Source organism: Diorhabda carinulata, chromosome 4 (assembly GCF_026250575.1).
Source record: "Diorhabda carinulata isolate Delta chromosome 4, icDioCari1.1, whole genome shotgun sequence".
Lineage (NCBI taxonomy): Eukaryota > Metazoa > Arthropoda > Insecta > Coleoptera > Chrysomelidae > Diorhabda > Diorhabda carinulata.
Genome location: NC_079463.1, coordinates 9,368,694 through 9,391,573, shown reverse-complemented (window position 1 = coordinate 9,391,573; position 22,880 = coordinate 9,368,694). Strand labels below are relative to the sequence as shown.

At 33.4% G+C, this 22,880-nt stretch overlaps 1 protein-coding gene across 2 annotated transcripts in view; it reads left to right on the top strand.

Moving 5' to 3' along the window:
* LOC130892160 (transcription factor CP2-like protein 1) overlaps nucleotides 1-21,993 on the top strand; it is a 36,565-nt gene extending 14,572 nt beyond the window's left edge. For both annotated transcript variants that reach the window (XM_057797374.1, XM_057797375.1), the window contains exons 5-12: nucleotides 4,859-5,097; nucleotides 6,422-6,645; nucleotides 9,242-9,454; nucleotides 10,159-10,428; nucleotides 12,763-12,827; nucleotides 17,493-17,607; nucleotides 17,831-18,024; nucleotides 18,516-21,993. In XM_057797374.1, coding sequence (XP_057653357.1) covers nucleotides 4,859-5,097; nucleotides 6,422-6,645; nucleotides 9,242-9,454; nucleotides 10,159-10,428; nucleotides 12,763-12,827; nucleotides 17,493-17,607; nucleotides 17,831-18,024; nucleotides 18,516-18,810 — 1,615 coding nt within the window. In that variant the 3' untranslated portion in view covers nucleotides 18,811-21,993. The remainder of the gene's footprint in view (nucleotides 1-4,858; nucleotides 5,098-6,421; nucleotides 6,646-9,241; nucleotides 9,455-10,158; nucleotides 10,429-12,762; nucleotides 12,828-17,492; nucleotides 17,608-17,830; nucleotides 18,025-18,515) is intronic.
* Nucleotides 21,994-22,880: the final 887 nt, after the last annotated feature.

Genomic DNA, 22,880 nt, shown 5'->3' with positions numbered 1-22,880 from the left:
TCAAATTATAAAGGGTGAGTCATGAGGAACTTTCTACAACAGATATTGCCGAATTTGTTTGCCAACGCGAACGTTGTTATCCGAGGGATGTATTTTCAACATGATGAGGCATTTCCCAACTTTTTACTGGCAGTAAGACAACATCTTAATACGAGGATGGCCCCAAAAGTGCCTGGCCCACAAAAATTTTCGTTCCATATACTTTTCGCAGCGATGTTTAATAAGTTCGAGAATATGAATCGTCAAGCTCCTTAAAATAGTCATCTACTGCCGATATCACCTCTTCATTGTTGGAAAATCTTTGATCGCCGAGCCATTTTTTCAAGTCTGGGAACAGAAAATGTTCCGATGGGTCTAAATCTGGCGAATAGGATGCATGAGGTAGCAATTCATTAATTTTGGCAATTGTAATAACGGATGTGTGAGCTGGTGCATTATCTTGATGAAACAAAACTTTCTTCTTGACCGTTTTTATTACCTTTATCTTAACAATCAATCTGTCCATCTGGTTCCAAAAGCGAGGCTTAGCTTTGTTATTTCCATGTTTATATCGGTCACAAAATATTGAGTAAAATTTGATGTTAGAAATTTATTTACTATTGGATTTTTGTTAGTGGCAGCCATGATGCAGTGGCAAGCGACGTGCAATATCAATCTATGGAATATTTTGTCTTTGGAAGGAATTGCATGCAATTTCCTGCACGTTGAATTGCATCATGTAAAGCTGTCTTAACTGAAGTTTCTCATTTTCTTTCAATTTTGTTCCTAGCAAATATTTCAAATGAAATTTCCCATAATTAATGTATAGTTTTCGCAATTTGTTTGTTTTCCTTTTTTATATACAGGTAGTATCACTATTATCGATGCTGCTTTACGTACTTCTCACTTTTTTTTCTCTTTTCCCAACAATATAATTATTTCATCGTTTTCGTAAAATTTAACCTTTTGTATTTGTATTTATTACTTCTTTTTTAGTTATTTCTTCTGCATCTTCTTCTTTATTTTATCATATTTTTGGGTATTATCATGATACCTATTTTCATAATATTGTTTTATTTCTATTTTCATCTAATTCTTTACATTTTGTAGTATTCTTTATTGTTGTCCGAAATATTCTGTTGTTCATTTCCAAGTTGCTATTCTTTCTTTCTATTGTTATTTCCTCTTTGATCTAATTTTTTCTCTTTTGCTATTCTTCTCCTAATGTTTCAGTTTGTGTGTACTTTTTATTTGCTACTTTCTTTTCTAACATAATTTCCACCAATCTGTTTAATACATCTGTTTTATAACACTTATTATTAGCCATTATTAACTGTTGACATCACCTCTCCATTGTTGGAGAATCTTTGCCACCGAGCCATTTTTTCTGGGAACAGAAAATGATCCAAGGGGCTTAAATCTGGCGACTAGGGTGCATGAGGTAGCATTTCATTGAGTTTGGCCATTGTAATAACGGTTGTGTGAGCTGGTGCATTGTCTTGATTAAGCAACCCTTTCTTCTTAGCCAAATGCGACTGTTTTTGCTTAATTTCTTCGTCCAAACGTTACAAGAAATTTACACAATACTCGAATAATAGTTTTTCCCTTTTTGAAAATAGTCAATGAAAAATATCTTACACGCATCTCAAAAAATCGTCGCCATGATCTTGCCTGCAGATGGAACGGCATTTGTCTTCTTTGGATCCGGTTCTACCTTTTCAGACCAATGTTTTGGTTGTACTTTTGTTTCGGGTGTAAAGTGATGGACCCACGTTTGATCCATGGTTATGAAACGGCTTTATTTCTGTGAAACATTGCCAAACACTTGATATAAACATCTTCACGACGCTGTTTTTGTTCCATTGGGAGCAAACGCAGCACCCACCTTGCACCCATATTTGTCATGTTCAAATTTTTAGTTAATATGCGATGTAGCGCACTTTTGAAATGCCTACTAAGTCTGCTAGGTCGCGCACTTTCAGTGGTCGATCATCCAGTATCGCTTTGAGGATTTTTTTCAACATTTCTGGAGACTCATTTAGTCGATCAACGCGATGCTGGTCTTCGCAGGTCGTACGGCCTCGTTTGAAGTGCGTCAATGTCGTTTTCATTGGTATTTATGTAGTTTGAAAATCACTTACTGCATTTGTAAAAATATACAGGGATCAATATTCAATACGAATCACTCAATTTATTTTTTTTAAAGCTGATGTCAAAGTTTAGCAATTACCAGTCGAAATAAAAAAAAAATAATTAAAACTTTTAGTAGCAACATGATATCTTCTCTGAGGGACTCTACATACGGTAAAGTTCCTCATGACTCACCCTGTATATAAAATGTCAAACATAAGGTGACCCATATATTTTTCTGAAAACCTGTAAGAGTTATAAAAAAACTTTGATTACAAAAGTTCTTTGTATTTAAAGGACTTATTGACTTTTGGATTATACAGGGTGTCCCAATTCTTCAATATCGATATCGACTTTGGAATTTTAAATTTTCAATATTTTATTGCGTTTTTTGATTCAGTGGTAAAAATTTTCCTAAATATTTGATTTCCGCACGGTTTAGGATATATTTGAATTTTTATTGAAAAATTATTATATTTATTGAGAAATTGAGAAAAAATGAGGCTACCTGGCATTATTTGCAAAATGAATTTTTGAACACAAAACTTTTTATTAAATTCAAATATCTCGAGATGTAAATAAAATGTTTCTTTGAATTATTCCCAATAAAAATATTTATTTAAGCGTACATAATTTTTATAACTTTTTGTTTTTGATATACATAATTCCACAACCATCATATATAGGTATAGGACATGTATGTATGAAATGATACTTATTTCTTTGCGCGTTCAATTAAAGGTATAATATACAGAGTGTGGCATACAAAATTCAAAACTCATACAGTACAAAAAAGAAATCCAGTATGATTCTAGACTCGAAAATCACGAAAATTCAATATACTTTTGTGTACAAAAATTCATTTTGCAAATGTTGCCAGTTAGCCTCATTTTTATTTTGCGGAATTTTCCAAATATAATGTGTTTTCAATGAAAATTCAAATATTTCCTATACCGGTCGGTCTTATTGAACTTTTTACCACTAAATCAAAAAACGTAATAAAATATAAGGTGTCCCATTTAAAATTCCAAAGTTGATGTCAATATTGAAGAATTGGGACACTTTGTATAATCCAAAATTCAATAATTTAAAAATTCAATTAAATACAAAGAACTTTTGTAATCGAAGTTTTTTATAACTCTCACTGGTTTGGAGAAAAGTATAAGAGTCACCTTATGTTTGACATCCTCTACACCAAGGTTCTAACAGACCAAAAATTTGCTGATAAACTTCAATTACAACATTTCTGAACAAGAATAAAGAACTTATACTATAAATCCGAAGAAGAACGTTTAAAATAAAAATAAGGTACCAACTTCCGAAGAACAACAAAGCTTCAGGTCTAATAGATCAACAGTGGACGCAATATTCACAGTTCGGCAGTTGGTGGAAAAGTCGATAGTATTCAATAAACCCATGTTTGTCTGTTTTGTTGACTTCACCAAAGCATTTGATAGAATACGCCTGGGAGACGTGATTAGGAGTCTTGACAAAAATAACATAGACTATAAGTACCAACGAGACATCAAAGAACTTTATACCGGAACCAGAACAAGAATTAAAACTAAGGTAGGACTCTCTGAAGAAGTTCAAATTAATACTGTTGTTCGGCAGGGAGACAGTCTTAGCCCAACCCTATTCAACATCATAATGGATCAAATGATCGAGGAAGTCAACAACAAAGTCAATGAAGTATACAGAATGGGTCACCGCTCCCTAAAGGTATTGTTTCTGCAGACGATAGTATTGCCGTAGCAGAAAATGAAGACGACTTACAACGTCTACTATATAAGGTGAAAATTTCTGCCAAAAAATTTAATTTGAGCATCTTAGTCAACAAGACACAATTGATGGTAATATCAAAAAATCCTATTAGATGCAAATTGGCAGTCGATAGCAAAATAATATAGCAGGTATCAAGATTCAATTACCTGGGAGTGAATATATCTAGTGAAATAAACTTGACAGAGGAGGCACGTATACAAGCGATGAAAGCATCAAAAGTCAGCGGCTGTCTGAGAGATATAGTGTGGAGAAACAAAGCGATGAGATCACATAGCAAAACCAGAATTTATAAAACGTGTGTGAGACCTATTCGCAAATATGCCTCAGAAACTAGAGCCGAGACATCAACAACAAAAAGTATAATGAGAACCACAGAGATGAAAATACTGCGAACCATCAAGGAACCAAATAAGGAGTGATGACATAAGAGAAGAATTGGGCGTACAGGCTGTGATGAGATGAGCCAGGGCACGAAAAAGATTGTGGAGGGATCACGTAGAAAGAATGCCAGAAGACAGATGGGCAAAGTGGGCTAAAACTCAGAGACCGAACACACGCAGACCTGTAGGCAGACCACCAAAGAGGTGGTACGAGAGCTGGAGTTCAGCTTCTCAGGAAGATCCAGGAAGAGGACTAAACGTACAAAATTGAACAGGACCTGGTCCTATTGAAAGAGGAAGAAGAAGAAGATACTATAAATCAGAAAAATAACGTTTAAAATAACGGTGAAATGCTTTCATTATTATAAATTAGGTGCATTCTTCATTTTTTAATCTAAAAAATGATGAAATCTACTTAAGAGTCATCATTATCAGCATACTAGTTTGATCAATGATAAAAAAAGGTTTCACTGGCTTCAATATTCATCAATCTGAAAAATGAGTATCTCTTTCTAAAGTAAATCTATAAGAACTAATAATATGTTTTATTTTTTGATTTCGAACAATATTTTCGTTTATTTTAGTGAAAATATTTTAACGATGAACGGATTAACCGTTTTTAAACAAGAAGCACCATCACCGACGTCGAGTGATGTCTCAAATTTGCAGGCAGCTAGAAAAAACATGCAGAGCTCCTCCACGTCTAACCACCTGAATGTAAATAGTACAATCGATGATCATATGAGTCAAACTATGTTCAGTAATACGATAAATCAATTACTGAATCAAGGAAATTTGGCTGGGTTCCAAAACGTTGTGGAAAGTAAGTATATACTGTGATGTGATTTTCAGGTTCTATTCTGAACGAACTCAGACGGACACCGAGTTTAAATTTCTCGAGAAAATGAATTTTCAAAGTACAAGCTAATCGTAACACGTGAAATAAGATAACGTAGAGTCGGGATTCTTCAATATACACTTTAAACTTTAATTCTGATCTCTTACCAAAATAACATCAGTCAACTTTTCTCCTGCTTTTATAAAAATGTTTCGAACATATTCTAGACATCATCATCACCATTTAGTAACCTGTATCGTCCACTGCTAGGCATAATCCTCCCAAAACCGAGAACGTTTTGCTAGGTCCTGGACATCTTGGATCTACTTGGAAAATATCCTTTTTAAATCGCCCGTCCATCGTGTCGGTGTTCATCCCCTGTTTCTGTATGTTCCATCCCTAGTATTCTCTTCGTCAATCTAATTGCTCGTCAAAGATTTTGTTAAATTATTCGACGGTTACATGACGCCCTAATGAAGATTTGATTCGGTCATGGGTGCCAAGGTTCCGAGCAACATTTTCAACAGAAAACAACACACGACGGGGACCAGAAACCCTGGTAGCGATCTTCCATGTCGCGTAAGCCCTAATGCATACGCCCTCTCTGCTATTCGCTCATACTTCCTACATTTTTCATACATCTGTCCAGGTGATTATGGATAAAATGAATTTTTATGATCATGTTTCACTCCATTTTTTTAATTGTAACATGGCTTTTCCACAAATTCAATAGAATTTCTAAATTGAGTATCTTTCGTGAGTTGTCCAATTTGGGAGCCACTAAAAATACAGGCATAATCTTTTCCAAATGTAGAATTTCTCGTCTTTATCTAGTAATTTAACAAACTGTTTCATTAAGGATATTTTTTTCTTCCGAGCTACTAATGAATTCTGGACTATATTTCTCGACACTTTCCCCGAAAGGCCAGTTTCATCTTACCAGATGCTCATGTTTAGCAGTGTTGTATAAATGTTTTTTTCGAATAATAAACTAATTAAAGGAAAATGCAAAATTTGTTTTTCCTTTTGGAAAACAGGCGATCAATTTACACGACGGATTAGTGGAGCAGGTAATTTTGACGACGAATTTACCACCGATTTTATTTCTTCATATCGTGGCTCTTCCTCCTCGTACTTAATTTCTTCTCCATTTTTTTTATACATAATCTGGTTTACTTTAACCCTCACAGTTAACACAGTTAATGGGAACTTTTCTCTCCCGTACCCAAATTAATTTGTATAAACAAAAACATTTATAAACAACTAGACTTTCCATTTGTTTGTATCTCATAAAGTTTTTTATTTCTAGATACCAATTTATCATCTTCCAATTCTCAAGACAGTTACAATATAACATCTACCAAATTCAATCCTATCGAAGATAAAAGATTCCAGTACGTTTTAGCAGCTGCCACTAGTATCGCAACTAAACAGAACGAAGATACGCTCACTTATCTCAATCAAGGACAAAGTTATGAAATTAAATTGAAAAAACTTGGAGATCTATCCTACTACAGAGGTAAAATATTGAAGGTATGTTTCCATAACAATAAATACCTAGAGGCTTCAACACTGAAATTACATACCCCATCCTTTCCATTGATTGAAATAGCGCTGGAAACCTTGTGATGTGTGAAAATTATTTAAACAATTACTGGGTTATCCTGGAACGTGAGGAAAGAATGAATACCATACGAATACCATACCGCGAACACCATGAATATGGTGTGTGTTACTGCGATTTTATTTCACCACTTAAGACACTTAAAATACGCCTTAGTTCGAATAATGTTAATTTTACGCAGTTTTTGAATTAAAAGGACTGATTTGAATTTAATTTCGCACATCTGTAGATTCCTGATTGGTCAAATCGCCGCCGGTTTTTACAATTGTACAAATTGTAAACAAATAATGTCCATTCTGTTCTTTTTGCGTTTTTCTTATCGTTTTATTGAAAAATAAAAACTTTTCTTGTGAGGACTAATTTGAAAATGCACCCTGAAAATATTCCAAGTAATAGCAGAAATCTTTCGCCCCCCAAAAAAGGACCTCTGTAATCTTAGACCACTTATCATCTACACTTATTATGGATTATTTATCAATCCATTCAGGTGAATTTGGCATCTACTTTTGTCAGATGTTGTCGATTAACAATCGATTGAAGCTGATTGAGATCGGTTGTCATTTTATATTAATTGATGTGTTTAAAATTGTAAAAACGTTGGATAAGTTTTCGAAAATAGTACTTTTATATGAAATTAACGGATTCAAATTTTATTTTTTAGGCGTTGCTAGATCCACTGTGTTTCGAATTATTAAAGAATATAGAAAGACGGGAATAATCGTCTCTTCTAACCATTTTGGAGGTCGTTTAGGAATTGTAGAAACCTTCGACGATACAACAAAAAATATAATTCGATTCATTGTTCATATTACATCACTTAATAAGTCGTGTGACTGACACATAGATGTCGCTGCCATTTTTAAATTCATATGACGTTTATGTAGTACCGACTTTCAAAAACCTATGAGTAAAATTTTCTGACTTTTCGATTAGTCAGAAAAAAGTCACATCCATTTAAGTAAAGTTACTTTTGTTATTTTCAAATTGCATTCAAAACAATTTCGTATGTTAATTTATCATTGCTTCTTGATGAGAAAAATACTAAACAATGGCAATGGTTTAAAAAGTGTTATCCAGATTCTGTTCTATCGAAAACAACCATTTGTTATTGGTTTGCTGAATTTAAACAGACACTGATAATGGTGAACGTTATGGTCGACCAATTGAGGTGGTAACTCCAAAACAGTCCACAAATTGGTTATATCTGATTGCGTGAGACAGCTGAGGCCGTAAAGATATCAAAGGAAGTGTGTTTACAATTATGCATGAACATTTGACCATGAGAAAGCTTTTTCCATAGTGGGTACCGTGTTTACTCACAGTCGATCAAAAACAGCAACGTGTTAATAAATTAGATTTCTATATCTATATCATATTTTCTATATGTGACAATGGATGATACATGGATACATCACTTCACTCCTGAATCAAAATGATCATCATCTGAGTGGACTGTAGCCGTTGAATCATGTCTGAAAAGTCCAAAGACACAACAGTCAGTTGGGAAGTTTATGGCTTCAGAGTAATGTTCATCGACCATCTCCAAAAGGGAGAGACAGTCGATAATTAATACTACATAGAGTTGTTGTATCATTTGATTGCAAATATAAAGGAAAAACGACCTCATATGTCGAAGAAAAAACCACTGTTTCACCAAGACAATGCACCGATTCACAAACCGATAAATTGAAGTAATTACACTTCGAATTGTTTCTTCATCCACAGTATTGTTCAGATCTGACCTCCAGTGACTACTGGCTATTCGCTGATCTCAAAAAAATGCTCGCCGCTAAGAAGTTCAACTCAAACAGGAAATTTCCAAATTAAAAAGGACCTATTTTTCAATAGACAACCTATTATAATTTATCCTCATTTTGAAAACAGTAATTTCAGTAATTAGAAATCAGATGTGATACAAAATCATTGAATTATTTGCATGATATTTTATTAAACATTATTTGTTACAAATAAAAATTTGACAGTATCTATATCCGAACTATTATTATATATGTATTTTGTGAAAAAAATGAAATCATATTTTTTTTAAATTTATCATTATTACAAAGTATGGAGACGCCTTTTTGATCCTAATTGGTTGAGTAGCTCCCTTGGTCATTATAGTCCTATCCCATCGAGGCTCTTCAGTATTGAAGAAGATTCCATACATCTGTGGCTTTGACGCAAGGCACTTCCACTAAGTCAATTCCCAGGATTTGCCTCCTTGTATCAATTAGAGCATGATAGTTACAGAGGAGGTGAATAGTAGTTTCCTCCTTGATCTCACAATACCCGTAGCTCCCATCGATGGCTCTAACTGTGTTGGATCAGTTAGAACTGATTTTCATGTACCATGTAGATTAACCTTCCCTCTATTTAGTCGTGTTATTTTCGTAGCCCATTCTAAAGTTTTTTTCAATTTAATTTGGTCGTTGTCTTAGAAAAATTACTACATAATTACCATTTTTATTCAGATTCTAATATAATTCAAAAAATATTTTATTTCAGACATATATACGTGTATGTTTCCACGAGAGACGTCTTCAATATATGGAAAAGGAACAGATGCAATTGTGGCAAACTTCCAGACCTGGTGACAGAATTCTTGAAGTTGATATCCCCCTTTCGTATGGAGCCTTTGACATTACTCAGCCAGCTAATGCTGTAAATGTGATCCACTTTAATTGGGATCCAACAAAAGAAGTTGGTGTTTATATTAAGGTAAGACATACTGGCTACAACGATATTAAGCGGTTTTATTTCCCCTACCATTATCTATAAAAAATAACTACTAACAGTTATATTCGTTTCAATTAGATAATAATTATTCCTAATTGGAAGGAAGAAAGATGATATTAGTAAACGTGGGAAGGCATTGTCTGTTCTAATTATATGGGTAGTACCTTTATAGTTCCCTATACCATGAAAACTCTTCAAAATTGGAAAATCCTCCTAGAACCGTTGAGGTATTAAAGCAAGGCTTTTCCTTAAGGTCAGATCCCAAAAATTTCTTTCTTGTATTGACAATTCCAAAGGATATGCGTTATATATTTCACACAACCGCCAGTCAGGATGACCCGACCAACCGGTGTTGGGTATGAAATAGTCGCTTACCGGATGCCCTGCGATTAGGCCTATTGGAATCTTTGCCTCTCGTCTACTACTACTACTACTACTACAGTCGATTAGGCTTAAGATGTTTCATATCGCGCATATTCGGGCCCTATTGTCCAAGCTTGGCAAGGTAGTCGGCCCTTTTATTGCCGCTAAGCTCTTTATACCTCTCGATCATTTAAAATTATTAGTAAATATGTGTATAAAAAAGACTATAACTTGATTACCGAAATAGAAATAGTGTGTTCAGTATGAATGTCACTAAGTTATAATTTGGCTGGAATTAGAAATGAAGTAATTTATTTTTTCAGGTGAACTGTATCAGCACAGAATTTACTGCCAAGAAACACGGTGGTGAAAAGGGCGTACCTTTTCGTATCCAAGTTGAAACGTGTCAAAATTCTGATGTAACTTCTTTCAGTGGCCAAAAGAGATTACACGTAGCGGCTTGTCAAGTGAAAGTTTTCAAATTGAAAGGAGCAGATCGAAAGCACAAACAAGATAGAGAGAAAATAATGAAACGGTCAATATCCGAACAGGAAAAATATCAACCCAGTTATGATTGCACCGTTCTAAGTGATGTAAGACACAATTTGTTTTCAACTTATTTATTAAATATTTTTAATGCCAATTTTAAATGATCCAATTCTTATTTATTAATCACACCGCTACATACAAAAAACGAAATGTTTGATCTAGATAAACGCACAATCGCAATTTGGCTCAAAATGCTGAAGGAACTGTCCAAAAAAGAAATCGTAATGCTAATAGGTATGTTTAACACGATCTTAAGACGGCAGTACTGACCAAAAATATGTAAAAATTCTGGAACAATACTTATCCCAAAACCAGGAAAAGATTTGAGCAATACATCTTCGTATGGACCAATGAGCTTGATACTTTTTGAGAAATTGTTACTGCAACGAATTAATTCCAACCTGGATATAATTCCACAAGACCAATAGGCAAAACCAACAGTAACAACTCAACAGTGCCCTCGAAGTGCGCATGGTATAAACGTAGCCCTATAAAAATAAATATTGTTCAGGGGTATTTTTAGATATAAGTTGAGCATTTGATAAAGTTTGGAACGACGGCATGCTATATTAAATGGACTCCCTTTCTTAACTTAATGGAATCATATTTATTAGACAGACTCTTTCGAACAAAAATAAAAGACAAAACGTCACTATTTAAACCCATTAAATCTGGATTTCCACAAGGTAGCGTCCTAAGGTCAATACCGTACATAATTTGCACCGCGACCTCCTAGTTTCTAATTACACCATAACAGGCACATTTGGGGACGACAATATATTCGAGGTAGAAGAATGCGAGCCAGTCTTTGTACCTTAGAGAAAATTTTTGTTATGGAGATCAGACTAGTTTTAGTTACCCAAACCACTGCCCCATACGTGATGATTGGTCTCACGATTTCCGTTTATATCCGCAGTAAGATACTTTTGGTGACAAGCAACGCCAATTCTTCCCTGTGCAATTTTTGCATACCATCATGGCTATCTCCTTTTCATGTTAGTTCTAGATGAGTTTACTATCTAGTGTTAGTTCCTTATATTTCTCCTCTGTGTTCCCCTCAATGGCTTGCTAGTCTAACTTGATGGTCTTGACTTTTTTCTTCTTCTTCCTAATGAAGGTGAGTCCTTTTTGAACTATCTTACTATTCTCAAAACTCCTCCTCATAAATGACTACGTCGTCGGCATATCTCTGTCAGAGGATGCCGAGGTCAGACAGTTCGCATAAAAGTTGGTCTACTACCCGTCTCCATATTATTGGCCATGCGGTCGACAACTGCGACGTTATCTATTACATTGAATACTAACGATGACCATGGGTCTTAGATAGAACCATACAAAAACTGGTACAATTATTATGCACGGTATATAAGGGTATTATTACTGACATTAACTAAAACTAATCCTTTTCTCTTCTGCCACTTACTTTCTACTTTCTGTGAATTAGTTTCCTTATCCCTGGCTATAATAGAAGAAAATAGATTAATAAGTTCCAAATAAATGTTTGCAACACAAATCGCAAATCAACAAGGTTGAAAAAGTGCTTCAGTAAATCAACTGATCTGACGGACAATTTGTTGGTTATCAAACTCGATGGCAACGTGAAATTAAGGTGCAATTACGCGATTTTGCAAGAATCGATTAACTGAGTTTTCAATGGAAACAATATAAAAAAATTTCCAATACATAATTTCTTATCCAAAACAAAAATTCAGATATTGAAATGTTTTGACTTTTTTATGTTTTGATTCATTTTGTTTGTCGAAGTTGAAGTAAATTTAATAATTTATGTAATACCACTTGTAAAAATTAAATGATAAAACCGATTTTTTCAATTAGTTCTATTCAACTAGATTAATAATTGAATGACTCTCTCAAAGCGGGAAGCCGGGTAGCATTGGAGAATGTTCTACTCCCCTTAGGATTGCTGAAACTTTAATACTGTGTTAGGTTTCAACTAGAATATTTTTATTTGCCTAAAACTCGTTCACTGATATCGCAAATTCAAATACTCCCCAATCACTTTGATCGTCAATCGACGATCCAATGGAGAAGCTTTCTTGTAATTGAATGTCTTTCGCTGCGGATTCATTTTCGATCAATCTTAAAATTTCCAAACCACCAAATAACTTGTACTTTTTACAAAAACCTTTTCCGTAGGCCTTCTGAAGTCTTAAACATGGATTGTTGCACTGTGTGACTCAATTTCAACTATTAACCAATGACTTTTATCGGCAATCGACGATCCAATGGAAAAGCTCTCTTGTAGTTGAATTCCTTTCGCTGCGGACTCTCTTCAATTATCCACACCTATATACATTACACTAATAATTTTCACACCTCATATATGTATCAATTTTTATCATATTATTTATTTATAGATAATTGATGCCACTTCGCCATCACCGCCATCATCACCAGTTAGTACAGACGCCAGTACCGAATGGTAAGACATCTCAAAATATCCATTTTATATCAAATTGAACACAGTCAATTATTGTGATAGAAGATTGAGAGAACAAACTAAAGAATTTTATCAAAAATATTTTTCTATCTTTTCAAAATATTGGCTTTTTGTTAGCAATTAACTTTCTCTAATCTAGTCAGAAGATAGTAGCTTTGGAACATGACTGCTAAGTGCTTTCTCAGAACACTAAAATTGATGTTCAAACACTTCATTATTAGATACCACTTATTTAGGAGTTTAGGAGGATAAAATCCATCTGATCTTTACTTGAATCTGAATATACTGAAATGATTGTTGGAACTGAAGAACTTTCAGTCAGTTAACCATGTTGAAAGATTGTTCACAAAACTTGGGTTTTCTTATTTTCCCCAAAATTTAATACAATTAATGATATATTTTTTATACATTTCATTATGCCTCTTCATATTTAACACTTTAACCGTATCACCAGTCTCTAAGACCGGAAGGGAAATTTGTCATCAATACACCACAGTATTGAAGCAGGGGACAGAAAAAACAAAGCTGAAATGGTTTGTTCATACAATAAAACGAAAGCAGGGGTGGACTTTCTAGACATGAAATGTGCGATATATGCGTCCAATCAAAGAACCAGAAGATGGCCCCTCGCAATATTCTATCATATGTTAGATATTAGTTGTATCAACTCTTTCATCTAGTACCTTTCATTTCGAGGTAATCCTCTTCTGACTAGATACTAGATTTACTTACTAATATTTTTTCTTGAATCATTGTCGCAAATGTCGATTTCATTGGTTATTTATGTAGTATGAAAATCATTTATCGCATTTAACAAAAAATATTATACAGGGTGCTATATTCAAACGAATACCTAAATTTTTCTAAAGCCGGCCCGAGAATTTCAAAGTTTAGCTAATAGCAGCCGAATGGTTGATAGTAGTTTACTGCATCATGAAAAAAATTGAAAAATTAAATGTGCCGTATAAACACCATACCCAATTAAAATTTATGGTCAATTTCCCATATCACCCTTTAAATTAATAAAGAAGATAAATTGACATTTTTTCGTAGCCACATGATTTGGTAGAAGTATGTAAAATTCTTCTTGACTCACCCTGTATATACATAATAATAAGAGAACCATTTGGGATTATTAAATATCTTTATTGAATTTTGAAATATTCCAGTTAATTTTAATGAATACGGCTCTGTTGTATTTCCAACATAGTTGTCAGCGATAATAATCGAAGATCGTTGTGGTTGATACGGACGGTTACGACGACATGGAAGGCATCAGGTGGAGGACGATCTAAAACGAAAGCGTCCAGCTCCAACAAACAATAATACGCATACGCAATAACAGTAGTTAATTTTATTCGGTTGCTGGTTATAGACATTCCGCCTTGAACCGATTAAAGCCGGCGTAACTAGCTAAAACCGGTTAATTCAAAGCGTATCTGACTGCAACTTGATTCAGTAGTTTATTTAGTGAACATAATAAATTGCGTTAGAAGGTTCTAATGAAATTAAATCGTTGTTTTTCTAGTATGATCCTACGTTAAAACGCAATCATAAATTGGTTAACGTGTGGTGTAAATAAAGTGTTTTGAAGATTCTTATGATCGGTGTTTTAAAACATTTTGATGGTACAGGAATGGTGGCAGCAAATATATTATTTTTTGATGTCACAAAAAATCAATATTTTCCGAAATATTGTTTATACAAATTCACTAGTGTGCAGGACTTTTTCGTTAGATGACAACAAGTTTAGCCTCCAAAGGGCTAGAAAGTGGAGAGATTTGTATTTTTGTCACGGAAGAACATCTTTAGCTCTTATTTGAGACTGTCATGGGGGAAGAAAATAGTTATTTCTTGTTAATACATACAATGACTGTCACCCAATCAGATTGTGTTGTACAGGCGCAATTTTTTCATGCTTGTTCTGGAAATTTGGAACGATTTACACTTGTTGGGAAAAGGATGAGCTTACGTGTTCATCCACATCTAAGGAATTGGAGATGTAAATCAAATCTGCAATTATTAAGTTCACCAAATCTGCGATGTTTAATGAAAACAAACGCGGCCAATGTGAAACATCATCTGAGAAAAATTCAAATGTAGGTATTATTGTTGATTTCATTCCAATTTAAAAACTATTGCATATTGACTGCCAACTGTGAAATCACTCATAATTTACTACCCATAATTCGACTAAGAAATAAAAAGAGCCTACATTTTCTACACGTTTCAGTGATAACTTTGTATTTAAATTGGTATTTTTAATAATATAATGAGATTAAATAAATTTGTAGAAATTGTCTTGGCAGTCAAGGTGTTAATCATTTGTTTAGGAAAATTTAGTCACTAGAAATATATAAAATTAATTCAAATATCTTTATTTTTATATTATGAAGTAAGTAATTGTCGTGATGTCATCTATAAAGACATAATAAATCATATAAAGTACCACTTATTATTAGAAAAATTATTAACATAATTCAATTCATTTCCGTTAATAACAATCTTGTAATTGTCATCAGTTTAAGCCATAGTACCTGTAGAAATTTTTAATAAATAAAAAGTTCTCTTCTTCTCTAATCAGTACCAGGAGAATTTTGAATTTTTTTGCTATTAAAAAACTTATTTAATCTGCAATTCTCAATAAAACTTTCTGCTACAAAATTTTTGGCTTATAAATTTCTGTGATTCTGATCCTTAATGAATGTGGCTTAGAATAAAATAAAATTAGCATTTTTGCACAAATGAAATAAATGAATAAAACACTCTGCATATTTATTATCGATTACTCAAGTGGATAATTCAATCTGTCTTAATCTTAACCCATTAATCATTCCAGTGATCTGATTCAACTATATTGATTTGACACAAATTTTCATATATTTTTACTATGAAAATGTTCCAATTTTTTAACTAACAATTCATATTTTCTAATTTGACTGTTTACTTTCCAAATCTATTTTTAACATGGAGTGTTTATATCACTGCTGTTAATTCTAATTCTAAAAATAGATGATAATACAACAGGATGGAGGACAATCAATTTGATTACTAAATTATACTATTAACTGCTTTATTGTTCAAGTTTGTCACATCATATGAACTGGAGCAAGTACTACAATGTATATTGTAGATATAGATTATAAGTAGAGTAGAGTATAAGATTATGGGGGACAAATAATTCATTCCAGAATGAGTGAATAAATTAAAGTAGGCACAGGTTTATTTCCAAATCGTTCTCAGTGGGTTTACATTGCTGAATATTTTTTTTCCTTTGTAATATTTTTTTGATGAGACTTGTTTTGATTGTGTCAAAAAGGATATTCTTTTCAACTTATCATATTTGACAGAAATTTAATACTATAAAATTTTATCAGTAACAGACAACATCCTTATAACCAAGTTGGAATTTTTGGAACCATTGGTGGTATTCACACACTGTTCTGAAGGTAATCTGAAGACAATAACTTTGTTATCTAGACGCGCGTTAGATGTGTAATTGTGAGAGTTGGTGTATTGATATTGTCAACAGTGTGTTTAGTATAACTTCATTATAAATATTCAGTTTAGTTATATACCAAATATATTATATATACAGATTGCGTTTTAATTTTATGCTTGATTTACCTACTAAGATTTTTTATTGAATCATTTTCTAGTCGCTCTCTTAATTTTTGACTTCTGAAATACAATTTTGGGTTTGTCTTCTAACTTCCATTGTGATTGTCGTTTAGTTTTTTCCTCTTCATGCCTATCTTTTATTTGACCTATCATTCCGTCCCCTCTGTCCAGCTGTTTATTCTTTGTTTTCAATCATTGTTCTCTCTGGACTTTCTCTATAATTTTCACCTGTTATTTTCTATTAGAACGATCTTTTTAATATTTGGTTTTTAGGCACCCTGTGTATGTGTCCAAACCATCTTAATTATGCTTTATGTATTTTATGTCTAATTGCTTTTATTTTTAGCTACTGTTATATACCTAATATAATTCCTTGATTTCAATTTTTCTGTATTTTGTCTCTTATTTCTCTTAGTAATTTCTGTTAGTTTATTTTTCCTCCGTCCATATATTTTATCAATTTTAAAATATTTAAAAAAGTTCCATCATAACTATGATTCAAGAAAAGTTGCAAGAGCTTTTTGACTCATTTCTTGTGGTGAGCCAATCCACATTCTAATCATTTTTCTTTTTTAAACTAAAGTTCCTTCCGTTTTGGTTTTTCCATTATTTTTCTAAAATTTTTCCTGTCTTGAGTATTAATTACTTTACCAATTTGCTGTGACTCTATAAATCTTTACATTTAAGATTTCTCTAATTTCAGCATTCATAAGGATTCTATATTGTCTGTCCTTATTTTTTTTAGTTCATATATTCTAATCATTTTTTTGTTCAAAGTTGTCAAGTTTTTCTTCATCAGCTCTTGTTAAATTCTTTTCCTAGTAGTCTTTTTAATTATATTCTTATCTATGTTTATATAATGTTTTGTTTTTGTTGTTATTTTGGTCTGTAGAGTTTAACATTTGTTCAAGAATGAAAATCAAGCATATATATTTTATATTAAAAAAAAACAGTCAGTGTATACTGCAACTGTGGATTGATGATGGACTTTAGTTTTGATTCTTACCTGCTTAAATTTTTTTTCAGCACCCCGCAGATTGGGAACCACTTTAAAATTGCGAAAGCTGATACTTCCACAGACATAAACCAGAAGCCAGCCCCGATTCTTCCGTTAGAAAGTCAAGAAGATTCACATTCCAATGTAAGTTCTTTTGTTTACTTTCATGATTCTGCTATCCATTACACATACCTCCATAAGGTACTATATAAGGTGATACATATCTCAACGATGGAAATAATGAAATAGACATGAAATATCCTGGAAATAATAAAAGAAACTATTCATACGAAGGCGTTATAACTATAATGTATTTTTTCAGTAAAAATTTTTTATTCTTCTCACAATGAAAAAATTTGTGTTTTAGAACAACTTCCAACTTTCCCAATACTCTACACCGGAAGATACTATAAGATGGTTGACTTTGAACAGATTTGAAAAGTATTTGGAGACATTTGAGAGATTTTCTGGAGATGACATGTTAAGGATGTCAAGAGAAGATCTAATTCAAATTTGTGGCAGCGCCGATGGCATTAGATTACACAATGCTATTCACCTGAAGTGAGTGATTTAAATTATTTTTCTAATAGTGACTTTATAAAGAGGGCTGTAGTGCCAGTGCTAGTAGTAGTAGGATAGTTTTCTGTCCCTCCTGTAAAATTACACGTTGGGGACTTATCGCCACTTCGGATGAAAACTGTATAATCTCAAAATTTACAAATTATACAGAAGAACATTTACGTTGCACAATAGATATATATGTATAGAATGAAGTTTCATAGGTGATTCTTTTGAAGCAAAGATTTGTGGAATTATCTTTGTAACTATTCTATTAAAAAGGTGGGCGATTCCGAGCAATTATGTATAATTAGTTGTATTTTGGAGCATTTTCGACATTGTCATTTATCTGAAGTGGCATTATGTGAAATTCATATTAAGCCGACAATATCTAAATTTATTAAAAAATGATAACACAAGTTCATTAATTCATATCCCAACCACAGTTATATTCTATGTGTATTTGTATAATAAGCTTTTGTTTTTGTTTTAAGGACAATTTTGCCAAAACTGAAGCTATACATTTGCAAGGAAAATTCGCCAGTTTTCAATGCAATATATTTATCCTCGCACAGTAGCAAAGAATTGATTGAAAAACTGGTAGTGTTATTAGGAGTACCTCGAAAACAAGTGTGTGATGTTTATATGGAAGGACCACAATCCATCCACGTTCAATTGAATGATGACGTATTGAAGCATATTAAAGAAGAGGCCATGTTCTCAATCAAAATTATGCAACAAGAGAATAATGTCGGTTACGTGTTATTATTGAAGCGTACTTTTAAATAGTAATTTATTCAATGTAATTAGATTACAAATCAAATTTAAAGGACTATTGAGTAGGTGCTTTATTTATGATGTAACTTTACAAAAGTGATTATATTCAGTAATGGTAAATGCTAGTATTATCTGTAGGATTATGAAACAAACTGATTATTATTATGGAGAGGAGAATTAATGTGAACATATTTTAGTTAAAAAGTCACTTGAAATTTATAATTGGTCTTATTATGCATCCTGAGAACAAAAGTGACCTGATCTAAAATTTGAAAAAATCGAATTATACATTATGTACCTAAAAATTCATACATTACCATATAGAAATTGAAAAATTGTCTTATTTACAAATTAGCAAGATTGCAAGCCATCTGTCTCTTCAATAACTAATTAAAACGATCTTTGTCAAAGTGCTCTAAGTGCCAAGATACAAAGTAACGGAAAAATGAAAAATACTAGTCAGTAACTCAAGTGTCTAGTTTATTTTTATTGACCCTCTACTGCATGAATTATGAAAAAAATATTTGAAAGTTGTTAAGGTTTGTTTGGGAATAACATTTACTACAAAAATGAAAATTAAATAAATTTACTTACATAAACTGAGAAAAAAACCCAGTAACTACACCAACACTAACTTCGTCAATGGTAGTAACCTTTTCAATGAAAAATCCACGTTCTTGTTTTTTTCAACTAAAGTCTTGTTCCTCAGAAAATAAAAATAATCTCTTGTGGTAACTGCTTAGCTCCATTAAATTTAAAATTATCTAAAATCTTCTAGATTCTTTTTAGATTCCCATTTTATTTTACTGGGCGTATATTTTTCGCCTTTCCTATTTTTGCGTGGCTTGTGGAGGGTTATTTTCATCATCAGAGCAATCACTCTCTGTTTCTGTATAGCAAGAGATCGTCTATGACGGTTGAAATTGTCTAGGGGAAACATATTCACTATTGGAATCGGAAGCTAATTCATTATCACTAAGCTAGCCGTCCCTAGGTGTAGTATTAATATGCTTCTGAGAGCCTTAAAAATGAGCGGGATCCATTCTTCAAGAAAGGCTTGATCTTATGCCATTAAATTAAATAAATAAATCTCTGCACTGATCTTCCCCATACTGTGTTTCGATCGTCTTGAGTATTATATTCATATATATTCATATTCGTGAATAAAACAGTTTTCCATTGCTTTACAGTTCAACGAGAATGTTGTTTGCCAAATAATAGCCTTTCTCTGTAATTCCTTTCCAGGAGTTTGAGCCTTGTCGCAGAATGCCTCGAATAATTCCATGCTCCCTCAGTCTTGGCTTACACGTGTATTTCACGCCACTTCAAGTCTGTCTCTCCATATAGACAGCGTTATAAATATGACGTTGTAGTCTTTGGGATTCCCCAGGCTCTCGTCTCCCGAAAACGCTGGAGTACATTGTGAATGGTGGATTTTGCTACCCCAAGCGTTTCTGCAATGTAACGGACGCTTCGATCTTCTCTGTCAGGAATCATCTGGGGCAATGTCTACATTCTCGACCAAAATAAAAAACACGTCTATAATTGACAGAAAAAATGTTTAAATGTGCGAAAACATACTTACATTTTAGACTAGTTCTACCTGTAAATCAACTTGAAGACAAATAAATTATCTGAGTGTTATATAATGATCCACTAATCCTGAAGAGATTAGTTCAACGAACTTAGACCCCACATTCTCTGTATTAACCAGATTACTCACAAACAAACACATTCCTGACAATTAGCTCTTAATACAAAAAATATGAATTTTTTTTGCTATAGAATTAATGTACGCCTCTGCATCACTTAACATCTAAATAACAATTATCTATCATCAGTAACATCTTAAGTTTAAGTTGTGGTATTGAGGTATTATTTTAACATTATGTAGCTTTTGTATTATTAGATGTAGTAGCATATTAATTTTATAATCTACACTCGTAAGGAAAAAAATCGACTCGAGTCGCAAGCTCGCGGTCAAAAGTCTAGCAAAAAATTTGTAGCTTCCAAACCCAATCAATATTTAGTGTGCCATTTTCTGGATCTAATAACAACTTCCAATCGCTTTTTCATACATCGAATAAGTTTTTCTACTCGATCTTGTTCGACGCTTTCCCATTCCTCAATGAACTATGTTTTGAGGTCCGTTTTCGTGGCTGTTGCAGAACCGAAATTTTCTCTTTAAGTCAATTTCGACATCCTGTGAATACTGCCGTGAGGAACCTCCTCTAAAACCACGCTTTTTTTTATATAACACTACTCGAATATTTCTACAAGTCTTGTAGACTCGTCCTCTTCTATCGCTAATATGCAGGCACACTCTGCTTTCGTTTGAGAAGAAAACGGAGCCCTATTGTCCAATTAACGTGCTTTCTGGAACATCGTAGACGGGATGTTTGGTGGACTGCGGATAATTTGGGGTCAGTAACTGGGCTTTTTGGCTCAAGGTTAGCTGCTTTAAGTCTTCTGAGTGTCCAGCCACTCCTTGCGTTTCTATGAGCTTTTTTTGGTACACTAGGGAGGGCCCGATTTCTTAACGATGTGCTAACAATGAATCTGTCATCTCTCTCGGATGTGTTTTTTATTCTTCCGAGACGCATCTTCGATGAAAGTTACCAGTCTCTTAGTAACTATGGAAACAACAGACTGACTCTTGTTTAGCGCACTGGCCATTTCTCGCTGACTTAGGCCTTGTCGCAATAGGGTGACAGCTTGTCATTTGTTGTGTCCATTTTCATGTAGAATCTTTGTTTGTTAATGAAGATGTGTATCGATGACGTTTGATGGCTAACTGATAGTGATAGGTCACGTAACTTTTTATAAGGGTCAGTTACTCCTAATTAACATTATTGTAAATAAACATAAAAAGGGTGGAAGAAACGTTACAATATTTTACATCATTTTGTAGCTAATAACATTAGCTTTAAGGTTTTACTAAGGAATATACAATTTCGTCACAGAATTGCGATTTTTTCACATACGAGTGTATTCAACTTGATATAACAATGTTATGTGCCTTTGATCACTAATATTAGAAACACTTTGCTGTTGAACGGAAGTTTCTTGTGAGACTTCTATTAGTTTAAGAAGTTATTGTTCACAAAATAAAATGTTAGAGGATATGTAAACTAAAATAGTAGTGTATGGATTATTCAATGTTCATTTTTTTAAATAAAACTATTTTTTTGATGACAGGCTTTTTTTAATTATATACTTCCAAGATTTATGTTTTCAAAAACCAAATAATAGTCTAGAGTGGTGAAATATCTAGTTGTCACTCTGGATCCAAAACTGCTCTTCATGAACACGTGCACACCCGAATAAAGAAAACTACCTGCACGTTATGAGTATGCTGAAAAGCCTTTGGGTTTACGAGTATATGGGGTCTTATGCCGAAGATGTTCGACTAGATATACACTCCAATGGTCAAACTCCTTACATACAGGTGTGGTGGTACTGTACAGAGAAAGTTAAAACTATACAGCAACTGAACAGAGTTCAGCACCTCTTGTGGCTTAGTATTACAGGGTGCATGCGTACAGCCTTAACTAGGACCCTTGAAGCCCTACTGGGACTTTTGCATTTGGATCTTACGATAAAATCCGAAGCTATGAAGATGGCATATCCTTAACCAAATGAAATTCGAAAATCCGGTCGTAGGTGAATGTCATTTTGACGGGCGGTGACTAAAAAGCGCCTGCGACCCTTAATTAGTGACTATTCATCAATTGAGAACGGTGGACGGTTAACTCGAAGCTCGAAAAACTAAATCATGGAGCCACCTGGTACACAAATAGCTTCAGGATGAATGGCTTGGTCGGAGTCCTACAGAAGCTGGTGAATGATGACCGCGGGAAACAAGAGCTTATGAAAAGAAATCAAAATCGAACTTTTCACACAATATTGTCCAGAAATGATGTACGTCACATTTTATCACCATAATCCGAAGTATTTTCGATAATAGGGTTATAGAAGAATCCAATTCTCAATATGTTAGCCCTGTTCTATGGATTGAGAAGAAGAATAGAGAAGTTATGAATAATATTAAATATGCAATAGCATATCTCCATAACGTGATT